Source organism: Neovison vison, chromosome 6 (genome assembly GCF_020171115.1).
Source record: "Neovison vison isolate M4711 chromosome 6, ASM_NN_V1, whole genome shotgun sequence".
NCBI lineage: Eukaryota > Metazoa > Chordata > Mammalia > Carnivora > Mustelidae > Neogale > Neogale vison.
Genome location: NC_058096.1, coordinates 67,751,882 through 67,769,662, shown reverse-complemented (window position 1 = coordinate 67,769,662; position 17,781 = coordinate 67,751,882). Strand labels below are relative to the sequence as shown.

At 32.9% G+C, this 17,781-nt stretch overlaps 1 protein-coding gene across 2 annotated transcripts in view; it reads right to left on the bottom strand.

The window, feature by feature from the left end:
• SLC25A36 (solute carrier family 25 member 36) overlaps positions 1-17,781 on the bottom strand; it is a 36,022-nt gene that overhangs the window by 10,038 nt on the left and 8,203 nt on the right. The window contains exons 2-4 of one of the 2 annotated variants that reach the window (XM_044251479.1): positions 14,815-14,979; positions 10,312-10,389; positions 7,251-7,351 (exon numbers count right to left, since the gene is read on the bottom strand). In XM_044251479.1, the coding sequence (XP_044107414.1) occupies positions 7,251-7,351; positions 10,312-10,389; positions 14,815-14,979 (344 nt within the window). The remainder of the gene's footprint in view (positions 1-7,250; positions 7,352-10,311; positions 10,390-14,814; positions 14,980-17,781) is intronic. The other variant, XM_044251480.1, reaches the window with a different exon arrangement.

Genomic DNA, 17,781 nt, shown 5'->3' with positions numbered 1-17,781 from the left:
AGACACTGAAGAGGGAAACTAGAGTAGAATGTAGTTCTGGTTTTCTTTAAAACTTAAGTACTGTGTACTCTCAGTGCAGAAGGGTGGTCGTCTAAGATGGCTCATTCCAGTTGGCAAATTAAGATCTCTGGAACAGTTGTTTCTAGACCAGTGCGTATCTTTTACTTTCTATCTTCCTACTGTTATGGAAAATAGCACACGAAATGCAATCTTGGTAACGGGAATTTATGAAAACTGCTTCATCTATAAAAAACGGGGTTTTAATGTATTGCTTGTGAACTTTTAAGATCACTACACAAACTTCATAGAACTACTTACGTCAAACTGTATTTATTCAATTGGCCTTTAAGTTCAGTGAAAACTTACATGCAGAAATGTCTAAGGATCTTAACTATTTTAACACTTTCTATCAAATAATAGGCAGGTGAAACATATTGTTTTTAGAAAGGTGGAATATAACCAGCACACTGAATATGAGCAAAGTTATTTCAGGAAGAGAACTGATGTGGTGCACTTAAAAATAATTTGTTTTTGAAGTTAACATATAGTGTAGAACCAATCATAAAACTTTTCTTGGCTTTCAAAGTCACTATGGGTATACCTAAAATGCAAAATCATTTTACTAAATTGTTTACAAAGCAGAATTTGGTCTCTCTCACAGGTTCTTTGCCCCTCTATAATATCAGATAATTAGCTAACTCAAATTTTATTTCCTTAAGCCACTGTTTTAACACCACAGAAATAGCCAGATATCTCACAAAGGGATGCTTAAATTGTATCTATTTGTGAAATGATAAATGGAATAAAAATTTGGTTTGATAACTCCTTTCACTATTTTGTAATAGTTCTATAGTCTCCGTTTCTTTCAAGTGTTTTTAATACTACGTAAATATATATAAAACTAGTACTAGACCAACAATTTTGTATGTGCCAGTATTAAAATAATAAAAATTTAAAGTGTTGGACATTGTATCAGAAACATTTTTAAGCAAGTTTCTTTTAATATATAAAAATCTTGGTAAAAGGAAAGGAGAAGAAAAATATGAAATTATTAGATCTGTTTAAATATTTTACTTGGAAAATATTTAAATTTAAATATTTTTTATTATAAAATTTATTTATTATAAAAATATTTAAATTTAAATATAAATAAAATAAAAACTAATTTTTCTTGCATGTCCTGGCTTAAATGAGAATAAAGCTAAAGAATTTTTTTTCTTTCCTTGACCTTCATTTTCTTAACTGAAAAACTCAAACTAAATATACTCAAATTATTTTAAAGAAAATGTGTACCAGACATTAGTATTCTGGCTATATCTCTAACTCGATGACTGTTTTCAGACTTAAATATCTGTATTAGTTAAATATCTGTAAAGCAGTATTAGGGAGTCTATTAGTGAAAGGCTGCAAAGCAGCACAAGGCAACAAAATATTCTACATTATTCACAATCATTTTTATTAATTAGCCTGTGGAAATTAAGAGAACAAATTTTTCATTAAATTTTGAAAGCCTAGAACTGGGAATCCTTATACCAAGCTTTAAAAACAAAACAAAACAAAAGAAAACAAACCCAAAAAGCCCTGTCTAGGTAAAAAATCTCAATCTACTATACTTGATTTGAGAAGATGAACATTACAGTTTTTCTTTTTAAATAGAAGTTCTATTTCTAAAAATATAAACTTAGTTAATACCCAAGCTTAATACTCTTCCAAGTCACAAAATTCCTCAATTAAAGTCTGAAAAACTCCATATACACTTTAAAATACTGCAATAATATTTATAAATATTACTAGAAATGAATTTTTCAAATATCTATGAATAAAATTTTTAATTATCCTCTGTACATATGAATGAACAGTGACAGGACGCAAACAACAGGTATTTCTCACTTAACTAAAATTCCTTTCCAAATACAAATTAATCTATGGGACAGGGAACATTAAAATTCAACCAAGTGTTGTCATCTTATCCCTCTATAACTGTTACTACCAGTAACTTGTGCTTACTACAGTTGTTGTGGCTCAACTCTCCCAATAATAAGCTAGGTTTTAATAAAGACACTAGGCTAAATGCCAGCAAACCACTACATTAGAGAGAATCTAGGGATAACCTACATTTTAGTGATTGGTCTTCACCACAGTTAAAACTCTGGTCCTAGAATTTTATGCTATTACATTCTCTCAACCACAGACACTCTACCTAATAAACTAACTGGACATTATTAAGCTAATTAATCCTATAAAAATACAGTCTGTTAATTCAGGAAATGAAACAAGAGGGAAGAAGCAAAACTAATCATTAACTTAATTATATATGGCAAGGCAATCTGAAGTTGGCCAACAGCCAAAGCTAAAAAGATCTTCCTATTTCTAAGACAAACATATACAAAGATACTTGGAACAGTTTCCCTGAAGTTTAGAAATTTACTATTACTTTTTATTTTTGCATTTAAAGTTTGTGGTATTTTGATAATGCTAGTTCATATTAATATTCTGAGCATTTTGTTAAACATTAAAGCTGAATTAGAGGCATATGAAGGAGCTATTTGTAGGTTAAGAATTAACATTGCTCTAGTCAGTAAAAGCAAAGTGGCAGAGTATTGGCCATATAGTAGTGCGGCTAGAGTTTTACTAGAAAATTTTTTTTAACTTTCAAAATGCAACTTTTAAAAGTTTTGCTTCATCTAAGACTCCATTCGATAATGTACACCAGATTAAAAGAAATCCTGCTTATAGGAAACTTGCTGAAAATGTCTATTTCATTAAGTGAGTGATACCTGTATTTGCATTTTCAGTATTTTTTACTTCATCAAGTTCTGTAAGCAGAACTAATAAGCCCACCTAACCTTCTAAGAGAAATACATTAAAACTACAAAACAAAAACAAAAACAAAACAAAAACCCAATTAAAACTAAAACAGCTTAGATCCCATATATTCTTACCCTGCATTTATTGTAAAGTAATGGTAGGTATTAAGATCAATGTTTTTGCACGAAAGTAGAAAGCTAAATATAAACAGACAACAGAATGGAAAGCACTGTATTAGACTTTAAAAATATGTTATGCTAAGCAAAGAGAACTACTATCTTCCCTAAAAGTTGTAGGATGGTATGATACCATTTACAACTACGTATATCTTAAATATTGTCATCAAATTTTTTCGAGGTCAAGGCTATTATGGCCAAGCTGAAGACCCCAGGCTTTTATTACACAATGACTGAAAAGTTACCCCATTCTTCCTTCTAGAAGGAATATTCTAAAGGGATCAGAATTAAAAAGTTTTATGAAATACTCAGAACACACACATATATTCAGGAAATAAAAGTTCATTTCCCGCCTTCTATTAATTCCACAGCTATTATAAATTCCCAGGGTGTGTTTCTTATAACTAGAGGCTGCAAGAGACGCTCAGATCAGTACTCACGAGGTTTAAGTTAGTCCATATTTCTACAGGAAGTGACCTGCGGATGGGGAGCATGAGATGACACGATCTCACTCTTTTCTCGGGAGAAATGTACAGTAAATGCCTAAAATAGACACAGGCTTTTCTGTATCATAACAACAAGCAGTGACCTCATCAGAAACATGTGTACAAATGAATCCCATTGGAAGGATTTCAGAAATATTTACGGTGAGATCTAACTTTTTTGAAAATTTTAAGTTAAAAAACAAAAAAGAAGATCAGAATGGGCCATAATTTAAAAAAAAAAAATGCATCGAGTACTGAAAATTCTGCCATCTGCAGCAGTTTCAGAGTCCAAATACTTACCTAAAACACGAATTCTGCCCTAATGAAAAAATGCTAACCTTGTCAATGGGGAATCTAAGAAAATATTTAGAAGGGATCATCATCTCATTTTCCTAATCATTATCTATCATGATCAGAGGTGAAATCACAATTTTCTATACTTTAACAGCTTCTTAGCAAGTCTTTTTTTCCTTAAATCTTTAAAAAAAAAACCCCAAAACCAGAATATTCTAAGTAACATTTTGTAATTTTCTGTAATTTTTAAAAATTAAAGTATATGTTGGTACAATTATACCTTTCACACCTTTTGCACTATGACCAATAATATTGCACATCCATTTTATGGAATATTTTGGATTATTTTGTATTTTATTTCTTTTGTTCTACAAAATAAAAAACAGGAAGAATGTTTATATACAAACACACAAAACATCTGTCCACCCATCCATTTGGGTGAATAAACTGCCATGGAAAATAAAATATTAAAAAATATATTTTATATAGGCAAGAAAAAATTTCTCTTTAATGAGTAAAAACTTAACCTTTAAAGTTTAATATTTATAATAAACTTAAAAGTCAAACAGAAAAATGTATTTTGAAAAATAACAGTGAATGCTATCAGCAAGTAAAACCCACTAGATATTTAGTAAAAGTTAAATGATTATATTATTGGTATTTTAAAAATTAAGCAATAACTGTTTAAATATATAATCCAATAAAAATAAAAATTCTTTTCATTTAAATGTATGTTGCATATAAAAGTCTCTATGTTTTTTACAGATAAAAATTTCTGAAAACTGGGAATTACTATAAAGAAACCATACTATTTTTTGCATGTACATTTGTGTCTAGTAATAGAGTAGGATATACTAATTCATTTAAACAAAAACATACAAGTCATCTTGACAAAACAAATACTCTCAGTCTAACAAAGGTTACATGTAGGGAAGAAAAAAAAGCAGGTAAAACAGAGTCAACATTCCTTAATTTTATTAAATAGCCTTCTAACTGGAAATAATTTTTCAATTATACCTCTAAATTTAGATTTATAATTCTTAAAGTATTCTCTTGAAACACTACAACAAACCAAAGATCCACTTTAAATAAACTTTTTTATTAACAAAAGGTTTATTACCTAAATACTTGGGTTCATATGAATAAAATGCAAACTCAATGGGCTACCTGGAAAAAAAATTATGTATAAGGTCTGTTACTAAAATCCTTAATGTGTATGTGGTTTGATGTGGCAAAATCTTACAGGCAATATCATTAAAGTCTATTTTAGTGCACTTTTTGATACCAAAGTGACAAGGTTAGCATTTTTTTTTAATAGCCAGTTAAAAAATGATTTTTCACATGACTGCCTCTAAGCACTTTGCACCCCCAATTCATATTTAAAAGACTTCTAAAAATGATCCTGAAGAAAAACCAGAGAAATCTGGTCTACATAATTTCAAGAATGAAGGGGGCAAAAGGCTACCTTAATGACTTTGCATGGGATCTTTCAGTTTCACCAACAATGTAGTTATGTATAACAACTGCAGAGCTAAGTGTTAATGCTCATGAATAGTGCAAGGAAGCTCTGAAAGCACAATTCTCAGAAAAATGTAACTGCAAACACATGAAAGAGGTATTTTCAAATTACACAATAAGTATATAGTGCAATAATCTGAGCAAGGTTAAGACCATCAATTTACAAAAATTCAAGGAATTCAAGTTGGAAAATAGTTATCAATATAAAAACAAACTATGAGTTGACATTTGTTCACACTTGAGAGAAAAGTGCAAAATGACAATTCCACCAAAATTCTTTACCACATTAGTAATAAACTCTGAGAGATATTCTAATGAAAAAAGATGTTCTACTGGGAATTAAGATATTCTGAAACCCTAAATTTGCATTACTGAATATATATTAACTATCCTCTACCAAAAATGTCTGCTCATCTACTTTCTGGACATCAAGTCTAACAAAATGAACTGAAAAAAAAAAAAAAATTAACATTTCTTTAATAATTTTCTGGGGTTAAAAAACTGGTAGTCCAGAAATATATTCTTAAAGATCCTAATACAGCAGTTATATAGTTTGAAATTAGCCACTAATTTTTACCTTATACCCACTCAAATTTGAAGAGGAAAAATCGTATCTGTATTCAACAGCTATAAAAAGTAAATTAAAAAAAATTCTAGTTATAACTAGATGATCTCTATGGTACTAAAGAACTAATTCTCAAAAACCAAATCTTTGTAGAGCAACCTACATTCCAAAGATAAGGTAAAAGGAAATTTGCATAAATTACATTAACTTGCCCAAGATCTCTCATCATGGATAAATAAGACTATTTTACCACCTTGACCTCTAAAGTTTTTACCTTTCAGCTTTAAAACTTTGGTGAGTCAGTCAATTACCAAATATGAAAAACCTTGAAAATAATTTGTAGTATATATGTAGTATATAGTAGATATATGGCTATTGATCCTTTCAGAAATTAGTTATTCCAACTTACACTTAGTTCGTTAAAGTATGTGGTTCAAATTGATCCAATTTATTTCTAAACAGAAAATGGTTAACAGTTTAAGGCACTCATTATTAAACACATAACTGACACTCAATTTATGGCTCAGCAGTTGATGAAAGTAGTAAAAATCTGCTTTATAGTCATAGCATAATTTGGAAATGTGAGATATGGTTAAATATACAATAAATCTCAGAAAACTGCAAATAATGAACCAAAGGTCATGGCTTTGTCTAACACGCATTGCAACAAATGATTCCAGAACCAGACTGGTCAAATCAATCTCCTAGTTTATCTTTAAGGCAGTACAGAGGCCCAAAACTAGTTGCGTTAATTCAGAATCATATATACTTAACAATGATAGAAGAGTCCCTGGAAAACATTTCTATAGCAAGCATGTACACATAGCCAGTGCCTAAATTTAAGTATTATCTAGTGTTATTTACATGGAATGCTAAACATATTTTTCAAAATACATACACTACAGTATCTCTCAGTTATCAGCATTACATCACAAAAATTTCAGCATTTGAGCACAGGACAAAATGAATACTTTACCAAGAACTGCCGGCACATTTCAGACAGAAGCCAAAACATGCAGCAAAAAGGGAAAAGGCACTAACAGAAATTGAGGAGAGAAGAGTAAATTACAGCTGCATAACTTATTTATAGTGTAATTATGGTTGGATTCTTTAAACTGTCAAAGTGATCACTAACTATTCAGTGGACTACACAAGACAATGTAAATATTATACTACCTGTATGCTATCACAAATCCCTGATTACAAAAATGCCAACTTAAAACAGATTTTAAGTATACCTTCTGATCGAATTTACTGTAATACTAATAAATATTAAGAATCATGTATGTAGATGCTAATCAATGAAAAGCACAATGTCTTAACTACATAATGTAAAATCATAATTCAACATTAAATCTCTAGGTTTTGGAAAAGTTTTTGCTTTTTAATATTTTATATTCATACCTGCCATTGCAGCTGAAATCATGTGTACCTGGGTAGAATCCGGATCAAATACACCATTCAGCTTTTCCTTGCAGTTTGAGTAAGCAGCAAAGTATATAGCTCTAAAATAAAGATTTAAATTTTATCAATAAGCATGTTACATAATTCATAGGATTAAATGACAAGTAAATTCATCTTTCTAATTTTAGAAAAATCTAAAAACAAAGTCTTAGCCACATTCTCATGTTAACATCAGGATAATTCACATATTTTTTCCATGTAGATTCTGAAGTACAGTTTGCACTGACCCATTAAAAGACAAATCTCAATGTGAAGTTCCTCAAATGTAAAGCACCCTCCAACAAAAAGACCACCTACCACCCTGACCCAACACTTTTACATCCACTGACTGACTGAATGAAATAAAAACTATTTGTATAAGAGATGTTTAGAAACATATGAATAAGGCTAGAAGGCTTAAGTAATGGTAAGGTTAAATTAAACACACTTGAGTAAATATAGTATAAGCACTTTAAAAATTGCTAAATATATAATTATTATGATTAGTTGATATTAATATAAAGATATTACTATTAATATATAATATTTTAAAAGTGGGGAGTGGGTCATAGAACTGACCCAATTCATCAAAGTACGTTAAACAATTCTGAGATACCATGGTATATTCTAATCTATATTTTACAGAGTAGTTCACAGTATCCTTAAACAGACAAAATAATTCCAGAAGAAATAAGCCCCATCAGGTCATGTCTTCTATGTTTATAAACATTCCATTACATCTGTAAATACTTCCCTTCTTAACTTATGGACTATGATTTCATGCATCCCCACCACCTCCTCATTGTTTAGCTTTCCAGGCTTTGAATTATTTGCTTGCAGTATCAAATCCTTTTATTTCCCAACATAACAGGCAAAAAAAGCACAAATGAGGACAGTCTCACTGTTGTGCCTTTTTTAATGTGCTGAAGAAAAATGGAAAGTTAATATAATTTAAAATGAAACATACTACATTATCAGCAAGAAACACAAACAGAATACATTTAATGACGAATTGTGAAGACGTATAAAATAGCACATTCCTAGAAATTAAGAAAGACCTTTTAATGAGAAGATAGGCAACGAATATATAAGGTAATTCACAGTAGAGATACACAAATGGAAAATCATTAGAAGAAGGTGTGAATGCACCCAAAATTAAATAAATGTGTATTAAAACTGAAAATAGGGGCATCTGGGTGGCTCAGATGGTTAAGTGTCTGCCTTCAGCTCAGGTTGTAATCTTGGGGTCTTGGGACGGAGCCTCAAGCCAGGCTCCCTGCTTAGTGGGGAGCTGGCTTTTCCCCTCTCTCTGACCCTTTCTCCCCACCCTGCTTGTGTTTGCTCTCTAATAAATAAATAAAATCTTAAAAGAAAAAAAAAAGTGAAAATCATGTTTAGTCTATTTGACTAATATTAAAAGACATGAATAGTAACCAACATGAGTAGTATGTGATAAAGAGCAACTAATCCACTACTTGAGAATAAAAAAAATTGCCTGTCAGAAGGCAACTGAGTAATATTAATTTCAAATGTGTATATGCTCTTTTATACAGAAATTCTACTTACAAGTAACTATTCTAAAGAAATACACTTGCTTAAGTAAAGATAAAAATATAGCTGTGTTCACAAAACTACTGCTTTCAACAGACAAAATGTGGAAATACACCTAAAGGTTATCAATAAGGGAATGCTTATTAATGACAGAGTCGCCACATTATGTGATTAAACAAAAACTACGTATTTTGATGGAAAAAGCTTCAAGACAAATTTGGTGAAATATTTTAATACGATTAAATGAATGTACACAATAATTAAGTATACACGATATGCATTTTACATACAAAATAAGCCAGAAAAATTAAAAGAAGACTACACACGCCGAACTTTTATTAATAACACTTATCTGTGCGGAGACAAGTGCCTATGAGAAGGCATACAGCATGAGGGGTGATGGGTTTAAGATGGAATGTCAGCCTTTATGTTACACATTTTTAATTTTTATGGTAAGGATAATTTTTTTTTAAGATTTATTTATTTATTTGAGAGAGAGCGTGCGCATGTGTGGTTGAGTGCACAAGCACGCAAATGGATGAGAAGCAGAGGGGGAGGGAGGACAGAGGTAAAGAATCTCAAGTAGACTCCACACTGAGCATGGAGCCCCAAGCCAGGCTCCAACTCACGACTCTGGTATCACAAGCCGAGGTGAAACCAAAAGTCCGACGTTTAACCAACTGAGCCACTCAGGTGTCCCAAAATAAAATTTTGGGGGGAAGATTTTATTTATTTATTTGACAGCGGGAGCAGGAACACAAGCAGAGACAGTGTGAACACAAGCAGGGGGAGTAGGAGAGGGAGAAGCAGGCTCTCTGCAGAGGGAGCCAGATGAGGGGCTCAATCCCAGGATCCAGAGATCATGACCTGAGCTGAAGGCAGACGCTTGAAGACAGAGCCACCCAGGCGCCATCTCCCCCAACAGATAATTTTTTAAGAGAGAAAAAAGCCCACAAAAACTTGAAAACCAATAAATAGTAAGACATGTATCCAGTACATGGGATACAGAGAGCCATTTTCACTCTGAATGGGAACTCTACAGTATTTTATTGCAGAAGCAGTAAGTCTAAGATAAAAAGATCAGAGAAAAATGACAAATTAATGTATTAATAGGGCCTTTTTGGCTCTTTTAATAGGTAATGAAATTATTCTGTCTAGCTTGTCCTCTAAGCCAAAAAACAGGGTTAGTTCTAGAGCTCTAAGTATTCCTCTTTCACACTGTTGGTTCCCTTAGTATTCTCTGCCTTTTGAACTTGGTTCAAAAACTGCACCACAGTGATTTCAGTAAGAGGTCTTTTGCGCTGCCACACAGGGAAAACGGCCCAAGCTTTTACATGGTTACTAGATACCTGTTTGTATACCAAGGCGCTTTATCCTTACCACCTTGACTTCTCTTCAGCATCTTCCATCATTAAACTTGAAACAATAAAGATTGCCACCATTTTGTTTAACTTAAAAAAATTATTTTTACCTGGAAGGAGCCACCCCCACTAAATTGGGACCTAATCCTCTGAACAAGGAACGAGGCCCTTCTTTTTCCAAGATCACTCTGAAAGAAAAAAATATTATTTAGAAAGGAATGTCCTTCAAAGTCTAGTACCTTATTTGTGTAGCAAACTTAAGACTTTTAAACCTGTCAGTCTCTGCTATACGGTTGTGCTGCTCTGCTCAGGTTTTCTTACTTATGAAAATCCGTTTTTCTTGACACACCATAAAATGATCATCTTAAATGATAACAAAAAGAATTCTAATCAGATTCTTTTCTAAAAGTTTTAAAGACTACAGGCATAATTTCTACATTTTCATACAATCATGTTCTTGTATGAACATGATTATCTTCAATATCCTCCATTTTATAATCTTTACCAGCACATTCAGTTTCCGATCAAAAATGTAGTTTTCTGTCTAGTACTTGAGGTCCTTTCTTGATAATCAGACAACTCTCTCAGTAATGCAGCATTACCTCATTCAATCATTCCAATGAAATGCTGTCAAAATCTGGCAACCTAACCTCCTTTAGGGTACCAAAATAGTTAGCCAGTTACCATATCCCCCTTTTTTTAGTTAACATTTACTATACTGAATACTTACTGCATAAAAACTACGCAGAGAAAAAAGACAGAAAAGAAGGTGAGACACCTGCTAATGAGAAATTTGATGTACAGTTGCGGAAAAAAGAATTACACTGAAACAAATAATTCAACAGACTATATTAATAAGCAAATACTATACAAGCTAGATACACATATGCCCAGCAGAGAAAGGAAGAGGCATGTTTAAGCCCTGGAAGGCTTTCTGAGAGTGAGTTATTAATTAAGCTTGGAAGTGAGAAGAAACAGAAACTGGAGAAAAGTATTCTTTAAAAGTATTTTAAAGAAAAGTTTTTATAAGAAAAGTATTTATTTTAAAAAGTATTTTAGCGTTAACAGGCTAGGGCAGTGGTTCTTAACCACCTATGTGCTTAAGAATGATTTCTATAAAGACAGTTGAGCATAATGGTTAAATAAGGACCCGAGATATGGGGCCAGACTTCTTAAATAAGGAGACCAATTTTTGTAAAACATTAGTTGTAAGAAGTGGTAACTTTTCTCTTATCCTTATTTTCATCAGCAAACAGAGAAAAACAGTACTCTTTTTTTTGAGTTGCTGTGAGGAATAAATAAATAAGCATATGAAGAACTTAAAAGAGATCTGGCTCCCAGTAAGTACTTAGTAAACCTTAATATTATGAGCATTTGTTTAAAACACTTATTTCTCTGATCTCACCCTCCAAGTATTCTGACTCAATAGGTATAGGACACTGCTCAGTAATTTGCATTTTTACCATATTTCCAGATGACTGACACAGTGATATAGAACCACATCTGATAAAACTAGATTAGACAGAAGCAGAGTTCAAAATAACAAATAATGGAGAACATTTTGAAGATTCAGTGTTTGTTAGCCTTTTCTGTATCGGAAGTCTCGCTGAAAAATTAAGAAAGGTAAATGTTTTTTAAAAAAACAAAAACAAAAACAAACATATTTGTTGGGGTGCCTGGATGGCTCAGCTGGTTAGGTGTCTGACTCTTGGTTTCAGCTCGGGTCATGGGCTCAGGATCATGGGACTGGGTCACATTGGGCTCTGTGCTCCGCAGGAAATTTGCTTCAGATTCTCTCCCTCTCCCCTTCCCACATACACTTGTGTACTCTCTCTCAAATAAATAAATAAATAAGATCTTTAAAAATATATATATACATTTGCAAACACAATTCTGCATACAATTTCATGTCATTTATAGACCTCCTGAAGTTCGCCCATGACCCACCTAAGAAACCAAGAGCCCGGTGGGGGGCAGAGGGAAGGGATTTCTAAAGTTCATGGGTAAGCCATGAAATGCTTCACTCACTAGAATGGTTATAATAAAAAAGTCAGACATAGTAAAATAAGGGTTGGTGGGGGTGCCTGGGTGACTTTAGCCCTGAGTTGATGGAGCCTACTTAAAAAAACAAAAACAAAAAACCGGGGTTGGTAAGGCAGTGCAGAAATTGAAAATTTCATTCAATGGTGGTAGGAATGTAAAATGATGCAGCCACTTTGGAAAATAGTGTTATAGTTCCTCAAAATGTTACAATTTATTGTATGACCTAGCAACTCTGCTCCTAGCATATCCCCCCCAAAACGAAAACATACATTTCTATAATAGCATCATTCAGAATACTGCAAAGTGGAAACAAACCAATGTCTATCAACTGATGAGTGGATAAACAAAATGTGGTATATATCCATATAAAGCAATACTTGACAATCAAAAGATACTGTTACAACATGGATCAACCTTGAAAACATGCTAAGTGAAAGAAACCAATCAAAAGACTGTGTATTATATAATTCCATTTATATAGAATGTCCATAATAAGCAAATGTATAGTGATAGAAAGCAGATTATAGTTGCCTAGAGCTAGGGGATGGAAGGAGAGAAAATGAGAAGTGACTGTTAACAGATAAAGGTTTATTTAGTGATGATGATGGAAACGTTTGAAATTTGGAAGGTGATAATGGTCGCACAATTCTCTGGATATACTAAAAACAAACAAATTGTATACTTTACATGGGTTAATTTTATGGTACGTAACTTGTACCTCAAATAAAGATGTTAGGGGGGAAAAAAAAAGCCATGAAACAGATTGCTTTGGACAGAGCCCCTGAGTAGGGAATCAAAGGGAATGAGTCAAAAGGTATTAAGGCAGAGAATGCAAACTTAGAAGTCACCTATATACTAATGACAGGTGACTCATGTTAAACTGACTCTTAACTGAGGGCCAGAAAAACTGAGAAATTAAAATAAAGCTGAGAGGGATTCCTACTACTGCTGAGAAAAGTCAGAAGGCAAAACCACTGAAAAATAGAAAAAAGAATAAAAAATATACTACTATTGTGGGGAGCCTGGGTGTCTCAGGTGGTTAGGCATCTGACTTGATTTCAGCTTAGGTCATGATCTCAGGGTCGTGAGATCTGAGCCCCACAGTGGCTGTGCACTCATTTCAGAGCCTGCTTGTTCCTCTTCCTCTGCATCTGCCCCTCCCTCTGCTTGCATACACTCCTGCTGGCTCTTAAATAAATAAATAAATATATCCGGCTGTCGCAAAGATCAAAGAAAGAAGTTCAGGAGACAGAACAGTGGTAATAAAAGACAGAATCATGATACCGAAATGACCTATTATTAACAGGTAAAATATTCTATTTCTGCCAAGATATTATTAATTCGATTGATAATACTCGTATCAGATACTCACCTATAATTACGACATTTTATTTATTTATTTATTTAAGAAGGGGAGAGGGGCAGAGAGAGAGAGACTCTTAAGTAGTCTCCACATCCAGCATGGAGCCCATCACAGGGCTACATCTCACAACGCTAAGATCATGACCTGAGCCGAAATCAAGAGTCAGATGCTTAACCAACAGAGGCACCCAGGTGCCCCTGTAATTATGGCATTTTATTTATTTATTTTTAAAGATTTTATTTATTTGAGATACAGAGAGTGAGTGAGAGAGAGAGAGTACAACCTGGAGGAGGCATATAGGGAGAGGGAGAAGCAGGCTCCCTGCCCAACCTGGGACTCAATCCCAGGACCTGGGGATCATGATCTGAGCTGAAGGCAGATGTTCCACTGACTGAGCCACTCAGGCACCCTATAATTACAGCATTTTCATCCAAAATTGTTAACAATTTTATTCTACCTATCATGTACTAGGAAAACTGAAAAAAGAAAAGACTGATGAACTCTTGGTAACTAAGGTAAACACTCAGTATTGAGTTTATTTGCTGCCACAAAATAAATACTACTGAACTAAGTTCAAATAGATTATGTACCAAGTGACCTGATAAGGCAGATACAAGTTACATACCTAAGTTTGAACACATAAAACGTGATCTCAACAGTTTTGAAATCTTAAATCCAATGTGCAATATAATGAAGTATGGTAAAATGTAAAAACAAAATCTTTTTCAAACCACCGAGAAACGTCAAACAAACACTGAATCACCTCTTAAAATCAGTAGAACACTGCTTTAAATTTCAGTTATGTTGAGGTTACATAAAAATCACAGATTGCCATTAAGTGGTTGTACTAACTGTGTCAATACTTGGAAAATTAAAAAACATACAGAAAGAGTTGGGATTTAACACTATCACATTTCAAAGACAAATAGGACACCTAGAATACCTTCAGAAAACAAATCAACTGACTAAATATAGAAAAATAATCTAAATACACATGATTTGGAAATAACATTACATTTTATATCATCCAACTAACTGTTCCTCTCCATTAGGGATTATCATTTCTGAATATAATTTAGAGTAACTCTGTTAATAAGTTTGTAAAAAAGCTTCTTAAAATGGGGCAGAATATAAACAAACAAAACACATGGCTATCATTAAGGTAAACAAACTAAAAAAAAACAAATTCACGAAAATTGTGCCTCACTTTAGGCAGTGGAGAGGTCCGGGAGACACTACACGGTTGACACTGGCTCCAGCCATGGTGTTCAACTGAACTTCAGAGATATAAAGCGTCACAGAAGATGACTGCAGCCGTGTTTTTACAACTTCCAGTGGACATGTCAGAATAGCTCCTACTGTACCACCACATCTATGAAAAAATGAAAGGAACAAATCTACTTACTCCATAAATTAGTACACACATTTAGACTGTATAATGAGTGGGCAACTGGGGCTTCACCAAGCTATTAAAATGTTAAGATTTTTTATTTTAAAAGACTAAATAATTTTAATGTTTATTTGACTGCATACACCTTTAGTAGCTAAAAAGAACTGAGCTTAATAATTTACTGGGAAGTCACATCATAGTTTTAAATAGTATCCTAAGGGTTTATTTGGTGCTCCTTGCCAGATATTATTTGTGGTTGTTGACACCTAGGTCACTATCTGAAGTATATCCTATCCCTCAAACTCCTCTATCTTCAAAACTCAAGCTATGGTCTTCAGAGCAATAAAAATTAACCACTGATGGATAATCATGTTTCCTATTTTAAATATTCAAATACTCAGAAGTGTTTTGCCTACAAAAAATGGTATTTTTGTCTCAAAATCGGTGGATTAGGCCCACAGGTAGAAATCTGTACAAAGCAGATAGGCTTAGCTAGAAGAATCCAATTTAAATACAAAAACTGATCATCAAAACAAAACAAAAGCTCTAAACTAATGACATCATTTAAACTTTTTCAAGGAATGTAAGAGATAGGATGAGTAATTATTCTTTTTAAATGCAAGAACGGGAAATAATTTTCTCTTAAAGCACTAATAACAACCCAGTGAAACCTCGTGGAAACCTTGAGAACTGCTTTCTAACCAGAGGAAAATCAGGAGACCCCTCACCAAAGAGTCAAAGTGAAAAAAGTAGACTAAATCAGAAGTAACCTGAACCTCCAAATGGGCACGAAAGGAAGAAAAAGAAAAGTAGCCCACCACAGAAATACACTAAACAATTCTATCTCTAGAATTAAAAAAAAAAGTGTATGTGCGGATCACATAGTAAAAAAAAGCAGCATGGCAACGCTATTACGCCCAATAAAATTTAGAACAAATTATTTATAAATATACAAAATTTAGGACTTATATATAAAATATGTAAGTATTTCACAGTGATACAACCGTACACACCATCAAGAAACAAATTTTATGCAACAAAAGTGAAAAATACAACTTAAAAACAGAACATTCATATGCATATGGTTGCAAATAAACCCTGAAAGATTTTTTTTCAAAATCATTTATCAGGGAAATGGAAACAACCACAATGAGCTATAACGATACATCTATTATTGGTGAAAACTAAAAAGAATGAGAAAGCCAAGTGCTGATAAAGGCCAACTGGAAATCTCATACATTGCTGATGGGAATGCAAAGTGGTAGTCATTTTAGAAAATGGCTTTAAAAAACAAACAAACAAAAAACCCCAGAAAAGACAGCCTGTTGATTTCTTATAAAGTCCCCGCTTTTAGGTGCTGACTCAGGAGAAATCCAGATATATGTCTTCACCAAGTCCTGTCCATGAATACTCAGCAGCTGTATTCTTAAAAGCCCAAAACTGGTAACCTAAATGTCTACCAACATGAAGGATAAACAAGTTATGGTGTATCAATATAATAGATTATTACATTCTGTAAAAAAAGTAACAATCTGGATGAATCTCAAAAGTATTAGGCTAACTGAGAAAGTGAGGGACTAAAGCCTTTTATTTTAGGACATTTTCATTTTTATGACTTTTTGGAAAAGGCAAAACTAGAACAGAAATGAGATCAGTGATTACCTAGAGGCAGTGGAGTGCATAGGAACTGACTGCAAAGGGCATGGAGGAATTCTTGGGATAAAAGAAATGTTCTGTATCTTGATTGATTATAATAGTAGTTACAGGACCTTACACATTACCAAAACTTACTGAACTACACACTTCACAAATTTTATTTGGTGAACGTTATCGTATGCCTTGATAAAACTGATGAAAAAACTGAGTATGTGAAAACTAGTTAAGTATATGCACTACCTGGAATTGAATACATTGTGTTAAAATTTTAGTCATAATTAACTTAGTGTTTCCTAAAAACCCCATTTAGTTTTAAATAGGAAATTTTTAAAAATTAAAAAAAAATTAAAGCCCAAAAGGAAAGATCAAAACCATAATTCTATTGTCAGAAATCAACACACTAATTAGATAAATAGTAGGCCTATAAGAGATCTGAAACAAAATTAACTAGATTAAGGGAGACCCCATACTCAATAAATAAGGAACAGGTATAATTTTTGAACAGCTATGAAATAGGCTTAAAACCTCATTACAGTTGACTTCCAGACAACATGGGGGTTAGGGGAACCAACCTTCCCCACACCCCATGTAGTTCAAAATCCACATTAACTTTTGACTCCCCCAAAACGTAACTTCTAATAGGCTACTGACTGAAGCCTTACCAAGAAAATGAACATGTAACATGTATTTTGCATATGTATTATATATTTTATTCTTACTATATAAAGCTGAAGAAAATGTTAAGAAAATCATGTGAGGAAACTATATTTACAGCACTATATTTATTGAAAAAAAAATCTGCACAAAAGTGGACCATATCAGTTCAAATCCATGTTGTTCGAGAGTCAACTTTATATAAAAGACCACAATCTACTGGGGGAAAACAGCCTTGTTGTAAAGATGATGTATGAGATTACCCATGTAAAGTATTTCATGACATGGCACACATTAGTATTAGCTACTGAATTTAATCAGCATCTATTACAGATAGCAGTAACAGAAATTCCATCATAACTTTTACAAACACTTTATGGCCAGACCACAGACAAGATACTATGATTCCTTAAGGAACAATTTAAAAGTAATGTTTAAAACTTAAACAATTCTCCCTCTTAAAAATAATTCAAA